Raw genomic sequence first — 18977 nt, forward strand, 5'->3', positions numbered from 1 at the left:
GTCGACGTCGTCACAGGCGCGGAGATCGTTACCGATAAATCGGGCGACGTTCGGAGCTAGCTTGCTGGTAAGAGCGTTGAGGAATATTTTTTCGTCGCCGTCGCGGCGTAGATGACTGTCTTTGAATACCCTCATCGCTGTTATAAAATCCACAAACTGGCCGGGGCTATTTCCTTTGAAGGGCTGGATTGACGCGAAGCTTTTGTAGAACAAGTTGCAGATGTGCTGCTCGCGCTGGTCGTATTCCCTGTTGGAATTTTCGGCCGGTGGATTGGCGTATTTGCGTTTTCGGACCAGGTCCTTGTAGTGCAAGAATAGCTCGCGTTCTTTTTGGAGCTGTTCTTCCTTCATCGTCTGTAGTGCTTTATCAGTCGGAGCGGATTTGAGCTTCTTGTCGAGATCAGCGATGAAGTCGGCGATTTGTTCCAGGGCGCCGTCGCATCTTTCGACGGTTTCGGGGAGATTTGGCATCTCCGAGATGTACTAGAACGGGCGAATCACTGATTTCGAGGATTTCTACCTTGACCGACCCGTTTCTCAAAGACAAGAATTGTCTAGGAGAAATTTACGGGGTTTGAAGAGCAAATGAAGATTCAATAGCGGTCGTAGCAGTTGATTGATGTCGTAACTTGGCGGGAGATGTGCGATTTATAAGAGCTGCCAGGCTAAGAAGGGCCGATTTACTGCTTTCGAGCGAAATTACCTCGACCGGTCCGACTAACTAAGACTTTTGAGGGTCAAAGTTAGATAACGGACTTGGAGAGCGCGAAATGTCGTTGAAAATAGGCGTCAGCGGCGGCGCGAGATCGAAATCGCAGCGGTTGCACAAGTTGACGTGGCAAAACGGTTGGCGCGGCGGTACTTTTCCACACGCGACGAGTACCGGAAGTGAGAACACGAGTGCTAATCCAGGTTCGTAACGGCCTTGGGCGGAGAAAAACGCTGGACAGGGTAAAAGACGATCAAACGTTGGGTAGGGCGGGTGGTCTTTGACGAATCGTAGGGTACTCAGCTGATTTTGGAGAATTTGGAGGGATGAGATGGATGTGTCGAGCGGTAGACAAGGTGGAGGGTTGAAGGTGTAAGTTCTGGGGCCGCGGGAGTTCTCTATGTCGAATTTATGAGCGAAGTCTCTGACACCACTAAAGGGTCAATGCACTGCTGGAAACACTCTCCCACTGAGACTCTAGCTCCTGGGAATAAAAGACAACAATTCTAGTTTTTAGCTGCTGCTTCTACTTTATTCGAGAGACAACTGACCAGTCGAGACTGGCACTGCGCGCGCAACGTCCCACTGATCAGTATCAAAGTTCAACGGGTTCGCCCAGAATGCGCTAACCCTTTAATTTTATTCATTTGGAACTTTCGAAGCTTGATTCAGTTTTTGAATACAGAAAATCTACTTTTTGAGTACAGAAAAGGTGGATTAGGCAGTTTTTGGTACAGAAAAGAAGAATTTAGTTTTTGATTGGCTTTTTTGCAAAATTGAGTAAATAGAGTCTTATTTATAAAATTTACAATTTTACAGTTTCTTTTTCGTTTTCAAAAGACTCGCTTTTGAATTCATATTTAGCGATTGATGGAGAAGCAGAAATTGGGTTTTGAAGGCACCGACATTTAGTTTATTTTTGAGCTTATTCTTGTAATTCTAGCGCATGGCAGTTCAGTGGCCGCCGGCGTTGGAAAGCGTCAAGTTGTAAGTGACTTGGTGGCCTCTGTCCCAGGCATAGAGCAGCCCGTCGACGGGCGAGTAGTCCACCATCGTGTTCCACTCGTACTTGTTGGTGAATGGAATGTCGATGAACTTGAACGCCTCTGAACATTTTTATTTCAATCGACTCGGCTCAGAGGGGAAATGACCTGTGTGGGTGTTGTACATGAAATTTAGGCCGGTGTATTTTTCGTCGTATTTCTTCAAAACGTACAAAACGCCGCAGACCATGAAGGCGTTTCCCGACCACTGTTTACGCCAGTTCGTCCTGAAGGTCTTCAACACGTCCAGAGTCTGAAAATTCGAGTTCAAGATAGAGCTTCTCATAAAAGTAGTCCTTGCCAAAACGAAGAATTGCTTATTGTAAAGTACCTTTGGGTCTAATTTAGAAACGACGATGTCGAGGGAGTTTTGAAGCGTCGCATAAATCACCCAAAGTCCAGTTTCATCCGCTGCGAAATCGATGTCCGTTGATCCAGCCCACTTTTTTTAGGTTTTCAACCTGCATTTTCTTTAAGTTTAATTTTTTTATCAAAAACCGTGGCTGATAAGGCGCCATATTTCCGAAGCCGGCTTCTGGGAGAGATCTTTCTGCAGCGACTTTTCGTGTTGCGAAATCGAACCTGAAAATGATGATGAAGAAGACTGTTTTTGATGTTGTCTCACCGAATAATTGATGAAGTGTTAAATTTATTGAAATAGACGGAGCCATCGTAGATCTGGTGCCCAGTACCTGCCCAATTGTATGGAACTGAAAACTTAATATTTAAAAGCCCCCTTTTCAGCCCTGTTTCGAGCAATATGGGAATTGCACTGACCTGTGTAGTTTGTAAGGGGCTGGTCTTTGATGAAATCTACCAGGCGGGCGTACTCAACCACGAGCGTGTTTCTGATTCAAGCTTCAAAAGAGCAAAACTGGAAGTAAGGGATTCGAAAGAAGAAATGAATCGAATTCTCGAGTTTTCCGAAGCGTTCCTGTAAAAATGCTCCATAATGTAAATCGAGCTGGATTCCTTTCTGAAGGCGTCTCTGCCCCAGAAGCCGAACATTCGTCCCGACTTCTTGTAAGTGACTGGTTCGCCAACTTCCGTGATTTTGCCGCATTTTCCGTCTAAGCTGGGGATTTCGTCGATTTGCTCGTCGTCCATTACCACGAAAGTTTCGTCGTCCATTACGCTAAAAAATGAAATCAAGAACAAATAAAATAGAAATCTAACCTGTAAGCAGTGTGCCTCAATTTGTTCGCCGCTTCGACCAAAACCGACTGCTTCAATTTGTAGCTCGAAAGTTCGACGACAATCGCTCTCGGAGCAGCTCGGTCTTCGCTTTTGCTTCCCACACGATTTGCTCTTTCGATATCGGATGCTTCGATTTGGTAGCCCAAGTATTCCAGCAATTCGACGATTTTTCCGGCTGTGTCTTCGTTTTCTTCCTCGGGGATTCCTGAATTTGACAATTAACACTCTTAAAATTTCCGAAATCTAATGATTCCGCCTTCCAATTGACAAAAACTGACCTTTTAGTCGAATAAACCGCGATCTCGAGTCTTCTTTCAGCTCCCGAATGTAGCCAGTATTTGTTTTCAAATCAGCCCGCAACTTTTCGTTGCTATTCTTTATTTCCGCAAAAGTAGACTCGATTTCTCTCGATCCCCTTTCAAGCTGAAAAAGACTCGCTCGGACACGAGTGAGGGCTTCGATCGACGTTTTCTGACGATCGGAAAAGACCAAACTCGCCGTCGAAAACAGCAGCGGCCAAATGACGACTCCAAGGACCATCAACAAAGAGGCCGATTTCGCGGACGATTTATCTAACCCATCTTTCATTTTCTAAAGGTTCAGCTAGAAAAGATCGGCTGCTTTAGGGGTTATCCGTAAAATAAGAATTTTCAGTGACAGAAAAAGCAGCAAGTCGTTATTTTTACTGGACAGAAGTAGAGCGCTTGAATTGCCGTGGGTCGCCGCTTTCCCAGTTGATATTCGGATCCGACAAGTCGTTGTTGGCGTTGAACTGGAGGCAGAACTCGTTCACGCGCTGGATCGAGCCGTTTTTGCTGGAAAGAGTTCAACGAGGTAGCGAGAAAAAGAACCGACCTGATGTACAAAGTGAGAACGTCTTTGAAGAGCTTGGTGTATGCCCGCTGGATTCGGAGAATGTCGCCTTCGCGCACCAGCCCGCCCAACTCGCCCCACATTGATAGGTTAACCTGATTCAACGGGTTTATTGGGAGACAATGAAAAGAAGAACTTACTCTGCCAGTTTTGTCGGCGATGATGATGTTTCTGACTTCGTTTCCGTCCGTTGTTCGGATCGCATTCGTCACGCTGGAATCATTTCTATTGATGACGACTCAATTTTTGCTTACCCGAGACAGATGACGGTCAAATTGGCAGTTTTGGTGGTCAGTTTTAAGTCTTTGATCCAATTCACGACTTCTGGAACCGATGGTTCTGGTCTTCCTTGCGCGTTTTGTGGGTTGAAACGAACCCCAGAAGTGCTTCTGTGATTGCCGTTGTGATTGTGGTTGTGGTTTCGATTTCGCGGGTCTTGGGGAACGCTCATTTTAGCGCCTTTTCGTTTTCTGAAATCAACAAGGAGTCAATTTTAATTCGCAGTGAGTCAATTTCCTTGTCCAGGCAGCAAAAAATGAGAAAATCAGATGTTGAGCGGCTTGTTGTAAAGCAGAACTTGGCGCTGCTTGAAGCCTTTTGCACTCAAAGCGGAAGTGAGGTTGATCGGATCCGAGAACCCGATCGAAGTCAAAAAGGATGTGAACTCGCAGGGCTTGAACTTAATGTTTTTGTAGTTTTCCTCGATTTCGGAAGTCAGCTTCTTCCGACGCGCATAGCTTTTCCAAGGCTGAAAAGAATTTAATTTATAATTTATTACAAAAAGCGGGAATACCTGTGGCTCGAGAAGAAAGCGGCCTCCTGGCCTTAGCTGCCGAAATATTCTTCTGAAGAATCTCTTGATTCCGTTGTCGCCATTGTTCAAATGAACCCATTTGGAAACACTGAAAGCAATGATTGTGTCGTACTCTGGCTCCTGCCGCTCCAAATATTCGTCGCAGCTGAAGACGTAGTTCCCTAAATAAAAATCAAAAAGGAACGAATGATTTTAGTACCGTTGATGAAATGGACGTTTTCGGGAAAGTCCTTTCCTTTCGAGTTGGAGAGGCCGGTGTTTACGAAAGGAGCTCGTAAAGGACCGTATAATTTTGAAAAACTGGCCGGGAATTTCTTTTCTTCCGCGCAATAATGCCTAAAAATAGAAATGAATAATAAAGAAAATGCTTTCTTTTTACCGAATATTTTTCTGTGCCATTTCGATGAGCTTTTCGTCGATGTCGATTCCCACTATTTTCCGAGGCTTCAGATCCCTTAAATCAATTTTTATGCCCGATTCTAGCGCCTGAAAATGAACCTGGCGATAAGAAGCGTCAAATGACCCGAGTTGCAGCCAATGTCGAGAACGTCGAGTCCCTCCATCCATTCTTTCTTCATCAGATCGATCCGATAGTCTGAGAATTTGTCGCTATTTCTGTAACTGAAAAACACTTTCACGAGCCTGTTAGGAGATAAAATTTGTGTACCCGTAGTACTGGATGTAGTTTCCGTGGGGAAAGGTTTGTTTCTCGCCTCTTTCACCGTTTTTCTTGCTAGACTTTTGATTCTGTTTCAGCTAGAAAGCAATTAACAAAGGCGAGTAAAAAGTAGATCACCTGTGAGCCAGATTTAGACCCTTTTCTCTGCTTCTTGGGCGCTTTTTTGCTTTCTTCATCATCGAGGCCAAGAGGATCTTTCAGATTTTCGGGTATTTTCAAATCGGTTGCTTCTGAAATCGGAAGACTGAATTCATTCTCTTCCACATCGTTGATTATTGCATCCTGACTCAAAGAATCAAGCCCTAGCGGATCGTCGACTGATCCGATCGGAAATTCTTTGTTCTCCGAATTCGAGACCTTCCTTTTTCTCGGTCGCGATTTTATCTGGCTCATTTTTCTGAAGAAGATATAAATTAATTCTTGAATTGAACGTAAAGGGCAGTTTTTGAAGCAGAGCAGGATTTGAATCATTCTTCCATATTGTTTTGGTAGTAGTGGCCGGCGATCTCGGTCAACCATTCTTGCTGAATTACTGAAACTTCGCGCATGTATTTTCCTTGCGTCACTTCTGTGTACAAAACGCATTTCGGGGGCTTTTTCATGTCTGCCAGCGCGGAATCGGGGTGCAGCTTTTTGAGGGTTTTCAAATTTGAAGATCATGGGTACAGAACTCGGCAACTTTTATGGAGCTAAAAATCAAACCCGCTCCTGAAGAACGACAGCGTCTCTGACAGTCTCATAAAGCCCATCTCCCCTCAGAATCGCCGCATTCGGAAACAAACCGGCCGTTATCGCCTTCAAAACAGGAAAAACATTTTCCCTAGCTGAGGTTTCTTCGATTTTCCATCTTTTAAGAAACTTAGAAAGCTGCGTTCGAATTTGACCGACGCGGACGAGAGCTCTTTTCTTCGGTTTTCAAAGATCTGCTTTTGCAGTCAGTCATTTTCTCGAAAATCGATGCCTGTGATTCAAAAAGCGCTTGTTAGTAAATTTTCTGTCTCTTTCGCACTCTTCGAAAGTCTCGAACGCATTCAGCATCGAAATGTGATCTCCCTCTTCGACTTGGAATCTTCTGTGCTCCCTCGAAGCTTCCTGTCTTCTCCCCGGCGGAATCTGGAAGATCGTTCTCACGCTCAGCAGAGCCACCATCGTCAGAATCTCGCGCACGCACTCGTACTCGATCGAGGCCAAAAGCATTTTCGCGAAAAAGGGATGAAGCGGCAGTTCCGCGATTCGCTCACCGATCTTTTCTGTCAACTCGCATTCTTCGTCCAAAGCTCCTTGAAATTCCGAAAGTTAGATTCAGCAGAGGCTTGGCTCAGCAGCCTGTGTAAAAACCTGACTCATAGTCTGAATGATTACTTCATGAAAGACCTTTCAGTCTCTAATTCAGGTTTTTTTGCACAGCAGGCGATTTTTACCTAAAGCGAAGAGCAGTTCCAGCGACCTGGAAAGCGCCTGAGCTGGCGGCGGCGAGGGAAAGTCGAATCTGACGACGTTGCTGATTCCCAACTGCTTCAATCGCAAAATCGTGCTCGTCAATTCCGATCGCCGCATTTCTGGAACAGTTGCTTCCATCAACTTGTCGTAGTCTTGCTGAGTGTAAAGTCGGTAGCAAGAGCCAGAGCGGACTCGACCGGCTCGACCGGCGCGTTGATTTGCGGCTGCTTGAGAAACTGGAACTGTCGTAGTTGAATCGAGCCCGTTTTTTGGGTTGTAAGCGGAAATCTTAACGAAGCCTGCGTCGATCACGTGCACGATGCCAGGAAGAGTTAACGAGGTTTCGGCGATGTTCGTAGAAACTTTTTGAAATGTCAACAACTGTTGACCACTTGAAAAATAGGGTTGAAAAAGCCAGATACTTGAGCAGTTGTTGACTCTTTCCTATAACTTTTCTGGTGTTCCTCGGCAGACTTTCAAAAACCCTCATTTGGTCTATGACCGGCAGCGATCCATAAAGCGGCAATGCCTTCATCTTCATCAGCGGAACACCAATTCCCTGCGCTTTCAAAATCACCTTTCCGACTTCGTCTCTCAAGTTGTCGCAAAGACTATCGCAGTCCTCCGCCGAAGTCACGAAAACTAAAATGTCGCCAGGCTTGTTGTCGCGGTGGATCTTCAAAACTGTTTCGAGCGATTCTTTCATGTAGTCGGGACAGGGTTTTTCCAAGTAGAATATGTCCACTGGATAAGTTCGGCCTTCCAGATGGATAATTGTCGAGGTGTCTTGTTCTGCATTGCCGGTCAGATTGTGATTGAAGAAATCTCTGAAGAACTCTGCATCAAGCGTCGCCGAAGCAACAATAATCCTCAAATCCGGCCTCACTTTCTGAATCTTCTTCAAAAGTCCGAGACACATGTCTGTCTGCAGGCTTCTCTCATGCGCCTCGTCGATCATGATCACCGAGTAGCGCCGCAAAAGAGGATCGGAGGTCATTTCTTGGAGCAAGACGCCGTCGGTGACGAATTTCACACGCGTCTGTTCTTCGTCTTGCTTCGAATCGAAGCGGACTGCGTAGCCGATGCTGGTTCCGATCATGGCTCCTTTCTCATCGGCGACGCGGGTTGCCAGGGTTACAGCAGCGACTCGACGAGGTTGAGTGACGCAGACTTGGTAGCCGCGGCTAGTCCAGCCTGCTTCGTGGAGATACTAGAAGTTGGATTTAGGAGAGAGTGATTTGAAAAGGATGGAAGCCGATTGCCGCCTTGGCTCGACAATTTGATAGGAGAATGCTCAAACCTGTGGAATCTGGGTTGACTTTCCGCATCCAGTTTCTCCAACCAAAACGAGCGTTTGAAAGTTCTCGACGGCCCAAAGGATGTGATTTCTCCACTGAAAAATGGGCAGCCTCTGTCTCTGCTGCGTTAGCGACAAGTTGCTGTTCGGATTGAAAGAGGTGATTTTCTCGCCCGATCCGGCGTCAAGCAACACTGCTTCTTCGGGCGCCGACGCTCCCGGTCGCCAAACTTTCATTTTTCTGAAAACTTTGAGATAAGGGATTTGATAATCTCTAGAATCGGGCAGAAGGGAGGAAATGTTGTTGGGAAAGAAGTCAGTTTGAATAAGAGTCAAAAAGAGAAAGGATTAAAGGTAAAAACTAGTTCTTTAGTTTCGGAATTGAATACGTTCTTTTTATAACTTTTATATTCGAGATGAACGACTGGAACCGCCGGTACGAGCTCCCCACTCGCCCTCGGCGCCAGTACGACTATGTCCAAAACGCGGAAGTGGACGAGCTGATGCGCCAGGAGCAAGAATTGCTGCAGAGCAACGAGCACGAATGTCTCTACAACGACTGGCGCAACAAGTCCAAAGACATGAACGAGCGCTTCGGCTACAAAGAGCTCGAGAACCTCGAATACGAGCAGCTCACTAGAATCAAGGTGAAATTAAAGAAAAACGGGAAACGGTAAAACTGAAAATTCTAGCGCGCGGCGATGAAAAAACGAAAAAGCGCTTTGAAATCGCTCTTGGAGTCGGAAAACGCGAAATACACCGAGGAACTAGACCAAATGCGATTGACAAAGCTGGTTTCGGAAGAATTCGTTCTCAAGACCGTCTTCCCGCCAAAACGAAACAACAAATTCTCTTTTTAAAAAAATCACAAAAAGCTCTTTTCACAATTTGAAAATTCAAAAAGCAATAAATATTTATTTTTATCCCGCTTCGTCTTCTTTCTTTTTTCCTTCTTTTGAATCTCTTTAAAAAATAGCGTTTTTGAACATGAAATCTGAAAAAAATAAAAAGTGTCCTCCGGATGCGTGGGAAACTTGCAGCAGGAGGGCTGCGGGGCGGAGGACTTTTCGGCGGGGCATCCAGAAATTCCATCTGTCATAAATGATGATCGCGGTATATAGATTTTTACGACAGCCACCCGCCAAATTTCGAAAAAATATTATGCCAAAATTTTTTGGGCGAAAGCTTACAAAAAAGAGCAGTTATCTTTCTCAAATGAAATTCATTCAATGAGTTTGTTTGAATTGAGCAAAAATTGGCTAAAAGCTGGGAAAAGCGCTGAAAAGAAAAGATACAGTCACATTCGATTCTCCTCATTGATTTCCTCTGACACGCGCTTCTCCTCGAGCTGCCAGCGTGCATTCCTCGGTGAATTCTCAACTTCCAATAAATACAGACGCGGATCAGTACTTTTCATCAAACAAATCAACTTCACTATTTAACCAAATCAAAAATGAAGCTTTCACTCGCCTTCGCAGCTGTTGCCTCAGGTTAAGACCTTCACATGTTGAAAAAAAAGACACAGTAATTCGTAGGTTCTGGCCTCTACGGTGGCTTCCGAAACCGTCGATTTGCCACTGGCCTCATCAACCCTGGCCTCGTCAAATACAAGCGCAACTACGTCGAGAGTGGCAATGTTGAGCAGTTCGACGCTCTGCTCAACGATTGCCTCGATAAAGGAAAGTTTCAAAATCTCCCTACTGCTGCTTATAATTTCTTTGTCAGCTTTGAAAACTCTCTCAGCATTCCTCGACAACGGCTTGGACGTAAACCTCGACGATTTCTTGGACTACATGAGCGCCTGCGAAAAGAAGGTTCTCGCCACCGTCGCAGGTCAAGTCAAAACCAGATCCGTGAACAAGATCTATTCCTTCTTTGGATAACGGTTCTGACTCCTGAAAAGCTTCACTCTGAAATACGACGACTTGGAGTTTCATTTTTTATTTTACTTTCTTCCTGCAATACAAAAAAAGAATCAAACAAAAATGAAGATTGAAAAGAGCAGCGAAAAAATTGTGAGTTGACCGGTTTGAATTGCGGAGCCGGGGTTGTTGGGTTTCGGAACGTATTCTGGTCCGTTACAATGGTTCGACTGGCAGATGTAGCTCGAGATGGTCTGCTGCCGGTGAAAGTGGTTTCGCTGCGTTTCTAGGGCAAATTCTTGTATCAAATATACTGGTGGATTTATTACCTGTTTGCTTGTCATCTTCAATTCCAGTTCCATTACTACAGTGACGTTTGGTAATTCGACTCAAAGGCGTGCCAGTATTGTAGTCCCAGTACTCTTCTTGGTCCACGATGCATTCACCAAAGCACTAAAAAGCTCAATGTAAGTGCATAAAACGTTGTTTGAAGTTTACATCTTTGACGTGGAATTTTGGCGGAAGTCGTTTCGGGTGTTCGATGCAATTTTTGTCCTCTTGCTTCATTACCCATTGATTCTCCTGCGAGTCAAAGTGGACGTGAGAATTGCAAACATAGCAGTCGGAAGCGTGAGGTTCTCCCTGAAGAAGATCGGAGCTTTTTGCAGCAGAATGAGGCATTGTCAAGTTTTGCAAAGGCTAGAAAGACAAGAATAAAAAGAGAAAAAAGGGAGGTTGAGTACAAAAACTGCTGATTGAATGCATTCATTGTTGTCGGACCCGCAAAGATGGTACTGTTGCTTGTGGACCATTCCTTCCGCGTGATCCTTGTAATCGTATGTTTTCGACCCTTCGAAGTTGTCGTAGTACCCGCGCTCGGTGTAGTTGTAGGTGATATACCTAGATCGAATGATCGAAAATAGGAAAGGCGGTTGAATACGGTTTTTTACTTAGAAGAGCCATCTGGTTGAATTTCTTCTTCATATCCATGTCCGAATAAATACTGGCAATCCGTCCGAATTAGACCAACCTTCCCGGTAACAGTATTGTGGTGCTCTCTGTACTTCATCTTTTCAATCACTTTTGTGCTGGAAAAATTGGTCGGTTGTTTCAAAAATTTTTTGGACTTACTAAGAATCCGGCTCGACGCAGTTGTAATCGCCAGTTTCAACTCCAAGCTCTGAAATGCTGTGCTGGCACTCGTAGCACTTGATGACTTCGTCCATGTTGGGCGCTTGCCCTCTGGCGAGAGCGAAAAAGAAAGTAGCAGCTAGCTTCATTGCCGTCTATTCTGATCTGATCTTGAGGAAATGGAAGAAGTGGAAGGTGTGAAAATCTAATGCTAATAATTAGTAGTATCATCACGAGTGAGTTATTTATTTGGCCATGTGAGTTCAACTTGACACAAGTTTTGAAGGAAAATCAATTCTTGAAATTTTGGATCAGGCTTGAAGCTTCAATGAGCCTCGAAAATAATCGATTTTAAAATTCGCCGAACTTTTTTTTTACCAAAAAACAGCGCTCGGGTCCATCGATAGATCCGTGGGCGGACGATCAAACTTGCACTCCCTCATCCCCAATCAGCTGTTCACTTTTTGCACATTTGCTAATTTGTATCAAAAAAGAAAACGACAGATAGAGAGGTCTTAAATCAAGTGAAAATATTTTGCGTCCAACCAGGCTTGAAGATTTAGAGAGATAAAGACAGTCCACCCGAGTGAGCACAAAATTGAAGAATTCAACAAATTTCCGTATACTTTTTCAAATAAGAAAAACGTCATTGTGTGCCCAACAGAACACGTCATTTGTTAGTTTTACTACTGGCTTGAGAGAGGAGGCGTAAATCAAAGTTCGAAGGTATTTTTTGATTTTTCTGGTGATTTTTTTAATGATCGATTTTCAATTTCCTGCTGGGTTCCTCTTCTGAGCCCGGAAATTGAAAATTACGCGCTCAATTTCTGATTCCGATTTCGATGATTGACAATTAGAGAATTTCTCAAAAAAAAGGATGAGCAACTAATGCACTAGCCCCTCGGCAAGATTGTACAACCCCCGCTGCAGAAAAAAGCCCCTATCGCTTCTATTTTTTATTTTATCAGCAAATAGATAGATAACACACAGAAGAGGGAATGCCTATTTTGTTAAATGCGAGATGCAGTTCTGGTAGACTCCTCGCATAAATAATTAATCAAACAGATGAGAAAAGGGCTTAGAGAAAAACTCAAGGGCAGGAAGAAAAGTTTAAATTCTTGATTTACCAACTTCTGAAAACCAGTTTTTGAAAATAAATTCTTCGATTTTTGGACAAAAGAGAGAGAAAATTAAAGGCTTCCCGCTGAGCTTGAATGGGTTTTAAAAGTTAAAAAAAGCTTTTGTTGACATTTTCTCAGAAGATTTTTTGCCCAATAAAAGAGTCAAAAAATCGAATAATTATTCAATGCACATTTTAAGGGATCCGCTTTGAATAATGAAATTTTGATCTTTACAGTAGAAGTTCTACTGTAGAACTATTGGGTCCTTGTTTTTCAGCCTGTAGGATTTATGACACCCTGAAATTAACTTTAACAACTGCTATTTGCCCAAGAACACCATTATCTCGAACACAAAGCCTGAGCAAATTTCGCATTTGAACATGTCCGGAATGAGCTTCCACATAATTCATTCGCGGCTCCATTGAGCCATGATCAGCTGTAACTCAAACAAAGATGAAATTTGCCACCCAGGACAGTAATAATGATCCACAATTCTTTCGGCTCTGGGAAAGAAAAGTGATCATAAGAAGAGAAAAAATAAGGGTCAAATATTGACTCGTAGTAAATACACTCGATTTTTATAAGAAAAATAGTTTCAATCAGGCGATTAGTTAGCGATAGACCAGCAAACATTGCCTTTTCTGACAGCGAGTTTTTATGGTGTTTGCCTATCACCACCACTGCGACTCTACTTTTGGTTACTTTTCAGTACTGGCAAGTTTTTGTTTTCAGAAGAGAAAGAGAGAGGATTCGGATTCGGAAAATATTTCAGAAGAAAAGAATTGATCAATGAGTGATGAAGAAGCGGCCCCAGATATGTGAGTAAAGAAAAAACTACCAAGAATACAAAAAAAAAGACAGTAAGTGTTCAAAAATTGAGGAAAGGGATGAAAGCTTTTTCGAGCTCGCAAAGCTAAGATCCCTGGTGACTTTATTTACTCAAAAAAAACCTTGGTGAGAATAGAACTTCGGTGTAAATTTTAAAGCATTTTTACGATTTATGGCTCTACCAGTCGAAAAAGGCTCATCCATGGTGCCCTCGCCCCGGGGTTTCAGTATTATCTTTCGATAAATTTTCAAGTAATTTTTTATTTTAGAGACTTATTTTCGCAAAAAAAAAGTTAAAACCTGTATTTTTAAAAATGAAGACAACGAAGAGTACGGAATGTAGTCTGCTTCTTAGGGAGATTTGACCTTATTTTCTGATTTCAATTTTAATTTATGGTCGTCTTTCTTATAACCGCTCTAACTCTGGCAGGAGCTGGCTGGGCTGGAAAAAAGCTAAGAGCCAAGGTTTCTTCTAAAAAATTATCAGACCGTGAAAATTGAGAAAAAAAATGTGTAACAAACCATAAACAAAGGAAAAATACTGAAACACCGCGGCAGGAGGCACCTTGGGCACCATCGCAAATCGATTGCTGCGAAGCGGCCAATCCCAAAGCCCAGAACACGCGCGCGATTTGAACAGCGCCCAAACGCGCAAAAATTTAAAAGAGAACAGAGAAGTTCCAAGGCGTTTAGAGAGGTTTATAAAGAGTGGCAGCGCCGTAAAACGTAAGAAATATAATCATATAAAATCCTAAAAAAATATATGCAAAAACCCCTCTTTTCTATCATTTTTTTACTGTAACTGCTTGATAGTAACATCCTCCCTTAGCGTGAGAGATGATCTGGCGGCCAGGCGAAATCTCGTTGCCGGATCATCCAGCGTCAAGCATTTCTTGCCCGAATGCAACAACAAAGCTTATCATGAGCGTTATCGGTAAACTTTTTTTTTATAAAAGGCTTGCTTGCTGTTTGCTCACAATTTCAATATTGTTTTTTTTCTTCTTTCCTTTAATTGCATTTTGATCATTTTTGCTCAAAAAATAGGCTTTGAATTGGAAAAAAATGGTTAAAAATAGCTTGAAAATTGAGAAAAATGATCAATCATGCTCAACGAGAAGAAAAAAAAACGATTCCGCGTTTAGTAGCACGTGTGGTAAAATAATCGTTTGACTTGTTCGTTGATTCTCGGGTGTGATTTGAAACTATAATTACAGTCATTTCAACTGTTGCACACTCTTGGCTGTTTGTAATCAGGCTCAAGAAAGCCCTCTTTGTGAAGCCTTTGTTACAAAGAGTCAAGTTTGTGAATATCCATTTTTGCTATTGAAAAAATGGACTTTTGAAACTGGAAAGAGAGAGAGAGAGAGAGTCACAAAGAGTCTTTAAAAACTGTCGCCTTTTCAGGATTACCGAGCAGCTCACGCACGAAGAACTTTCCAGGAAGAGACAAGAGCAGCAAGAAGAAGACTTTGCTATTCAAGACGTAAGTACAGAAGCAGAAATGATAAGAAACGCGTCAATTTGCGAAGAACGCATATTGCTTTGTAAGATAAGCGATGAGCTAATTTCTTCGCAAATAATTGCTTATTTCCTTCCAAAACAGTCTTTTCGTGACCCAAGTCGTATTCATTATCTGAAAATTCTAGCGCTTGGAATCTTGGAAAGAAAGACGTCGCCTGAAAAGAGAGGCTTCTCGTAAACAAATCGCCGAAATCCCTGCATACGACGACTGTCCTGTAGCAGCCCCTGCTCCCAGCCCTAGAAAAGTACGTTTACCACGGTTAAATCAATATTTTATTTTAAAGTATCATTTGTACAAATTGTTCATTATGCATCCAATCATACAAGCCATTGTGGTTTGTCTAAAAGTGCTTCGTAATTGAAAAACCTTTTTTCCCATGTTACTCATTTTTCATCTCGCCGGATTTATATTCCGATAGTTGATAATCAGAGATTCATATATTCATTGATTGATATTCTGGCTTTGCTAAAAAGCTCGGTGTTTCCCACAAGCTTCCGTTTTATTTTTCGATTTTGAAATTGAAAGATGAAATTAATTTTCATTCCTCAGCCTTCAATCAACCACGAGAAGTACGCAGCACTCGCTCGTCTCTACTCCACTGATTCTCAAGCCGAGTCCGGAGCCGTTGTTCTTGACACAGAGACTTACAGTCAGACCCACAGCGAGCCAGAGGCAGACAGTTTACAGTCAGAAGAGGAAGAAGAGGCGCCAATCAAGCCTGTAATTAAAACATCGCCGACGAAACAAGCGCCAGAAACAGCGACCATGAGAAACTCGGGAAGCTATTATCGTAAGTCATCTTTCAAGAATTGGCAGATTTGGGGGAAAGCTCTTGAGTCGAGATTTTGGGCAAATACCAAATAGTAGCGAGCTTGGATGAGCGTTTTTCCGGGAGATAATGATCATTTGATTTGATCACTTGAAAATTGTGTTGACAAATATTTACCATGGACGCGTTTCTAAGTCTTAAAAAGATAGCTGCTCGAATTACAAGCAATAAACTGTGTTATCATTTTTGTGGAAATCTGCATTTTGTCGGAAATTTGAACATGACAGGAAAAATTTAACCTATCGGCCCCTAAGTGCGCCGAAATTGACACCTGGCAGTACGCAGATTGTCGGAAATTACCGTCATGTCCGGGCCCCTTCTTTTTATTTTGACTGGTTCTAGGGAACAGAAATTCTTTTATTGACAAGCTAACCAATAACGGAAGCAGTAGATTACTGTTCACAAGGTTGCATCCTCTTTGCTCAGAGGGCGCCAAGGAGAAAACCTCAGTTTAACCGCTTCTAAGTGGACGAAAAACCAAAAATTTCACGTTGCCAACGAAAGCGACTCCTGCTTTGCTCGAGCTGAGAGCAAAATCAAAACAAATTTTGGTTAATTTTCGACTTCCGTAAAGAGGATTTACCAGTAGAGATAAAAGAAAATAAAGATTGAGAGAAAATATTGGCAGATGAAAAATGCGGACTATTTATGAAGAATATAATAAGACACAGCTAGGATTGTTTTCAGCGTACTAAAGAAAAGATTCTGCTTTATAAAATAAACTTAAAATTTTGAGTGATTTCTGGGATGTGATACCCTTAATGTCAAATTAAAATATCGTCATTTTAAAGCCTTGAAAACCATGAAAGGCCCAACAAAAGGACTCGCTCTAGTCCGTCACGATTCCCTAAAACGCGTCCAGGAAAAATACAGGACTAACTCCCTGCCCTCTATCTGCAAATACGCAAGTCTTATCACAAAATTTGCGCCCCTCCCAAACTCATGCTCGATCTCGCCCGGCTCGCACATTGCCCAGCCGATTCTAGTTTTTCCAGGTTTTTGAAAGCCTCTCTTTGAATTCTTTTCTTTGCTTGTACTATGTTTTAAATGTGATTTAGACTCAGCAGAACGCGTTACAAGCAGGACCGACGTTCCGCCCACTGCGGCGGTCAAGCCGCAACACCGCCCGGTCGAGAGCCTGGCTGCCCAGCTGCAGAGACAAAATATCGCCGCGGAGGGAGCCACAGGATATAAACAGTTCAAAAACGAGTTCCAGAATATTGACCTCAATGATACCAGATCTCCAATTCCAGAGCCCTCACAGTTCAAGGTTCGTTTTTTGCATAAAGAGGACCTCTATCTCGATAGGTTAATATTTAACTGTAGCAAGTCCGTCGCCAGGAATTTGCATCAAAGAAGGCTTTGTTCGAGGCTGTTCCATCCAACTCATCCTCCCAAAAAGTCCGGGAGTCGCTCCCTGGCCCAGGTCACATTCGCGCAACCCGCGAAGCACTCTTCAATTCCGCCGCTCAACCCTCTCAATCTTCAGCCAGGCCCACTTCTGCCGAGCGATTTCGCCGAGATATGCGCCTCGCTGCTGTTGAGGGCGCTGCTTTTCCCGATCCGCCTGTTTCTACCGTTCCAAAAGCCACCCATATCGCTTCCAAACCTGCCCCGAGTTATCAATACCAACAAGCTGCAAAGGCAACTTCTCCGATTCGAAGCCAAAGTGAAGTCGTTACACCTCTTCCTGGTCGATTTGCCGCACCTCCTCCTCCACCAATGACTCAGCATGAACCAGTCAGGACACAATCTGCGCCAGAGCAAGATATTTATACAGAAAATACGATTTGCATGAACATGGTAGGATAAAACTGCCGATCCCTTTTTAACCATCTCTAGAAACCCGGCTCGAGCAGAGGCTTCGGCTTCCAAGTCCGGGGTGGTGGAGGTCCTGGATCACCAATTGTTGTTGACAGCATCAAACCAGGTCTGATTCAACTCAAAAGCCGGTTTCTAACTGATTATTTAGGTGGAGCAGCGCATATGTGCGAGCTTTCTGTAGGAGATGAAGTATTGCAAATGAATGGAATGACTGTTGGAAAACTAAGTCAGGTAGTAAAAATCTTATGAAAAGTGCTTCAAGGTTGTTAAGGATCAAATTATCGAACTGATGGTGGAAGCAGTAAGAACTGGCTTGCTAAGATTGCGCGTGAGGAGGATCAACCAGCCGGCGCGAAAAAGTAATATTCCCGTCTGGGACTAGAACTCTCTTCTACCTATTCTTCTCCTTTTCTTCTTCTTCCTCTCTACTTCTACGTCTCTTATTCTACTTTCCTCTATGATTTCATATCCTTTATAATCAAAATTTTCAATTTTTAAAACTCTTCGTTCCCAGAAAAAGATCCAGCACCATCAATGAGCCTTTCTTCCGGCGCAAAAATGGTAGCAACAGAAGGCGGTTTCTATCAGATCATGGCGGACATCCCAAGAAAGAACTCCCTTCGTCCCCAGCCAACGCCAAGTCCAGCAGGCACACTTGATTCTGGACACGAGTCTGCCAGATCAAGTCCAACTCACAGTCCTAGAGGCAGAATGCCCGGCGAGGAGGAAAGATGGGCGCAAGATTTGAACGAGTTTGAAAGTCTGGAAAGAAGTCCGCTTGGAGGAAACGGCTTTCCTGAGGGAAGGTCGTGGAAGAATCCGTCCACCGCTCGATCAAGGGTTTGTTCATCCTTCAAAGAGGCATTTTTCTACGGTTTTTAGGAGGATGATGATTTGGCAAGCGTTCTAGCGATAGAACAAGAAGAGCTTGAACGAGAAATCGAAGACCGTGAGCGCGATAGAGAATTTAGAAGGCAAGATGAATACACTGAAGAGTCCATTCGGTAAATTTTTAATCCACTCTTTTCGATTCTAACTAACTTTACGCAGGAAAATCCGCGAAGAAATTTTTGAAAGTGGAAGGTATTGAATCGTTCTTGACGAAAATTTCTATAATTGATTGACTTAAACCGAATCATATTATGTTTTTTATTGTTTGCATGTAATCTACAGTTACAGTAGATATTCCCGAGAGAGCATAAGGTAATATTCTTTTAAGAAATCAAGGAAGACAGCAACACTGGATGCTGGAAGAAGCCGACAAACGATTACGTCATCAATATTATGTGAGGAAATAGATGTCTGTAGTTGATGTATCAAAATCACCACTGTCAATTTCAAAAGCTCAAATAGCAAAATTTGTGTAAAACAAGCTGATTTAGCTTTTGTCCTCCATTTTTTAACCAATGATGAGTCACTAACATCTTCATCTCTTGCATGTCAAAAACGCATTTTTACGTCGCTCAAGTTCGAAGCTAAAATTAAAATTATGCGAAATTCAAATAGGACATGGAGCGACTCCGAAAAGTAATGGACGATCCACGGATTCCTAAGTCGCAGATCTAATTGATGGTACAATTTTCAGTTATACTAAGCTTTGACTCTCGCTCAATTCAAAATACAACTTCTGTACAATTTTTGAAAATGCTCTCTTTCAGTTCCGAAATTTGTGAATAAATATATAATTCAAGAAAATATGAGTCAAAATGGCACCAAGGAAGTAATGCATGCCAAAACTCTCGAGGGTTTCTTTTATTGGGGGAGCATGAATTCACATTGAGAATAGAACAGAAAGAACAGAAAGGTAA

The 18977-nt window shown here is 43.0% G+C and overlaps 7 protein-coding genes across 9 annotated transcripts; 2 read left to right on the top strand and 5 right to left on the bottom strand.

The window, feature by feature from the left end:
- Window positions 1-1427: 1427 nt before the first annotated feature.
- Window positions 1428-3537, bottom strand: LOC145706800 (noelin-like). The gene is made up of 9 exons (XM_081784250.1): window positions 3228-3537; window positions 2929-3154; window positions 2687-2887; window positions 2530-2600; window positions 2378-2462; window positions 2256-2334; window positions 2084-2194; window positions 1861-2005; window positions 1428-1815 (listed from the first exon to the last, which is right to left on the bottom strand). Exons 1-9 carry the CDS (start codon window positions 3535-3537, stop codon window positions 1664-1666), a joined length of 1380 nt encoding a protein of 459 aa, XP_081640376.1. The 3' UTR covers window positions 1428-1663.
- Window positions 3538-3574: 37 nt separating this feature from the next.
- Window positions 3575-4294, bottom strand: LOC145697803 (SOSS complex subunit B2-like). The gene is made up of 4 exons (XM_081775018.1): window positions 4077-4294; window positions 3963-4035; window positions 3805-3917; window positions 3575-3764 (listed from the first exon to the last, which is right to left on the bottom strand). Exons 1-4 carry the CDS (start codon window positions 4271-4273, stop codon window positions 3632-3634), a joined length of 516 nt encoding a protein of 171 aa, XP_081631144.1. The 5' UTR covers window positions 4274-4294; the 3' UTR covers window positions 3575-3631.
- A 25-nt stretch (window positions 4295-4319) lies between these two features.
- LOC145697814 (7SK snRNA methylphosphate capping enzyme-like) lies at window positions 4320-5709 on the bottom strand. Its single transcript, XM_081775029.1, has 7 exons — window positions 5433-5709; window positions 5304-5392; window positions 5135-5257; window positions 5016-5090; window positions 4836-4972; window positions 4616-4797; window positions 4320-4570 (listed from the first exon to the last, which is right to left on the bottom strand). The coding sequence occupies exons 1-7, from the start codon at window positions 5706-5708 to the stop codon at window positions 4367-4369; spliced, it is 1086 nt and encodes a 361-aa protein (XP_081631155.1). The 5' UTR covers window position 5709; the 3' UTR covers window positions 4320-4366.
- Window positions 5710-5721: 12 nt separating this feature from the next.
- On the bottom strand, window positions 5722-8305 carry LOC145697825 (putative ATP-dependent RNA helicase DHX35). The gene is made up of 6 exons (XM_081775039.1): window positions 8056-8305; window positions 7194-7965; window positions 6737-7117; window positions 6277-6595; window positions 6018-6216; window positions 5722-5944 (listed from the first exon to the last, which is right to left on the bottom strand). Exons 1-6 carry the CDS (start codon window positions 8287-8289, stop codon window positions 5783-5785), a joined length of 2067 nt encoding a protein of 688 aa, XP_081631165.1. The 5' UTR covers window positions 8290-8305; the 3' UTR covers window positions 5722-5782.
- A 160-nt stretch (window positions 8306-8465) lies between these two features.
- On the top strand, window positions 8466-8975 carry LOC145705519 (uncharacterized). Its single transcript, XM_081783001.1, has 2 exons — window positions 8466-8699; window positions 8745-8975. Exons 1-2 carry the CDS (start codon window positions 8469-8471, stop codon window positions 8910-8912), a joined length of 399 nt encoding a protein of 132 aa, XP_081639127.1. The 5' UTR covers window positions 8466-8468; the 3' UTR covers window positions 8913-8975.
- Window positions 8976-9983: 1008 nt separating this feature from the next.
- LOC145706842 (uncharacterized) lies at window positions 9984-11819 on the bottom strand. The gene is made up of 6 exons (XM_081784295.1): window positions 11046-11819; window positions 10865-11002; window positions 10658-10814; window positions 10413-10613; window positions 10244-10367; window positions 9984-10200 (listed from the first exon to the last, which is right to left on the bottom strand). Exons 1-6 carry the CDS (start codon window positions 11192-11194, stop codon window positions 10028-10030), a joined length of 942 nt encoding a protein of 313 aa, XP_081640421.1. The 5' UTR covers window positions 11195-11819; the 3' UTR covers window positions 9984-10027.
- A 500-nt stretch (window positions 11820-12319) lies between these two features.
- On the top strand, window positions 12320-18866 carry LOC145706780 (uncharacterized). Of its 3 annotated transcripts, XM_081784223.1 has the most exons (15): window positions 12320-12984; window positions 13824-13928; window positions 14399-14477; window positions 14641-14760; window positions 15066-15306; window positions 16404-16615; window positions 16672-17148; window positions 17188-17275; window positions 17318-17400; window positions 17441-17528; window positions 17684-18009; window positions 18052-18173; window positions 18220-18252; window positions 18389-18455; window positions 18676-18866. In XM_081784223.1, exons 1-15 carry the CDS (start codon window positions 12956-12958, stop codon window positions 18733-18735), a joined length of 2130 nt encoding a protein of 709 aa, XP_081640349.1. In that variant the 5' UTR covers window positions 12320-12955; the 3' UTR covers window positions 18736-18866. The 3 variants fall into 3 exon arrangements, with proteins under 3 accessions (XP_081640349.1, XP_081640365.1, XP_081640358.1); XM_081784239.1 differs by lacking the exon at window positions 13824-13928 and having other exon boundaries at window positions 12322-12984; XM_081784232.1 differs by lacking the exon at window positions 18220-18252 and having other exon boundaries at window positions 12647-12984.
- Window positions 18867-18977: the final 111 nt, after the last annotated feature.

Source organism: Oikopleura dioica, chromosome 1 (assembly GCF_907165135.1).
Source record: "Oikopleura dioica chromosome 1, OKI2018_I68_1.0, whole genome shotgun sequence".
Classification (NCBI taxonomy): domain Eukaryota; kingdom Metazoa; phylum Chordata; class Appendicularia; order Copelata; family Oikopleuridae; genus Oikopleura; species Oikopleura dioica.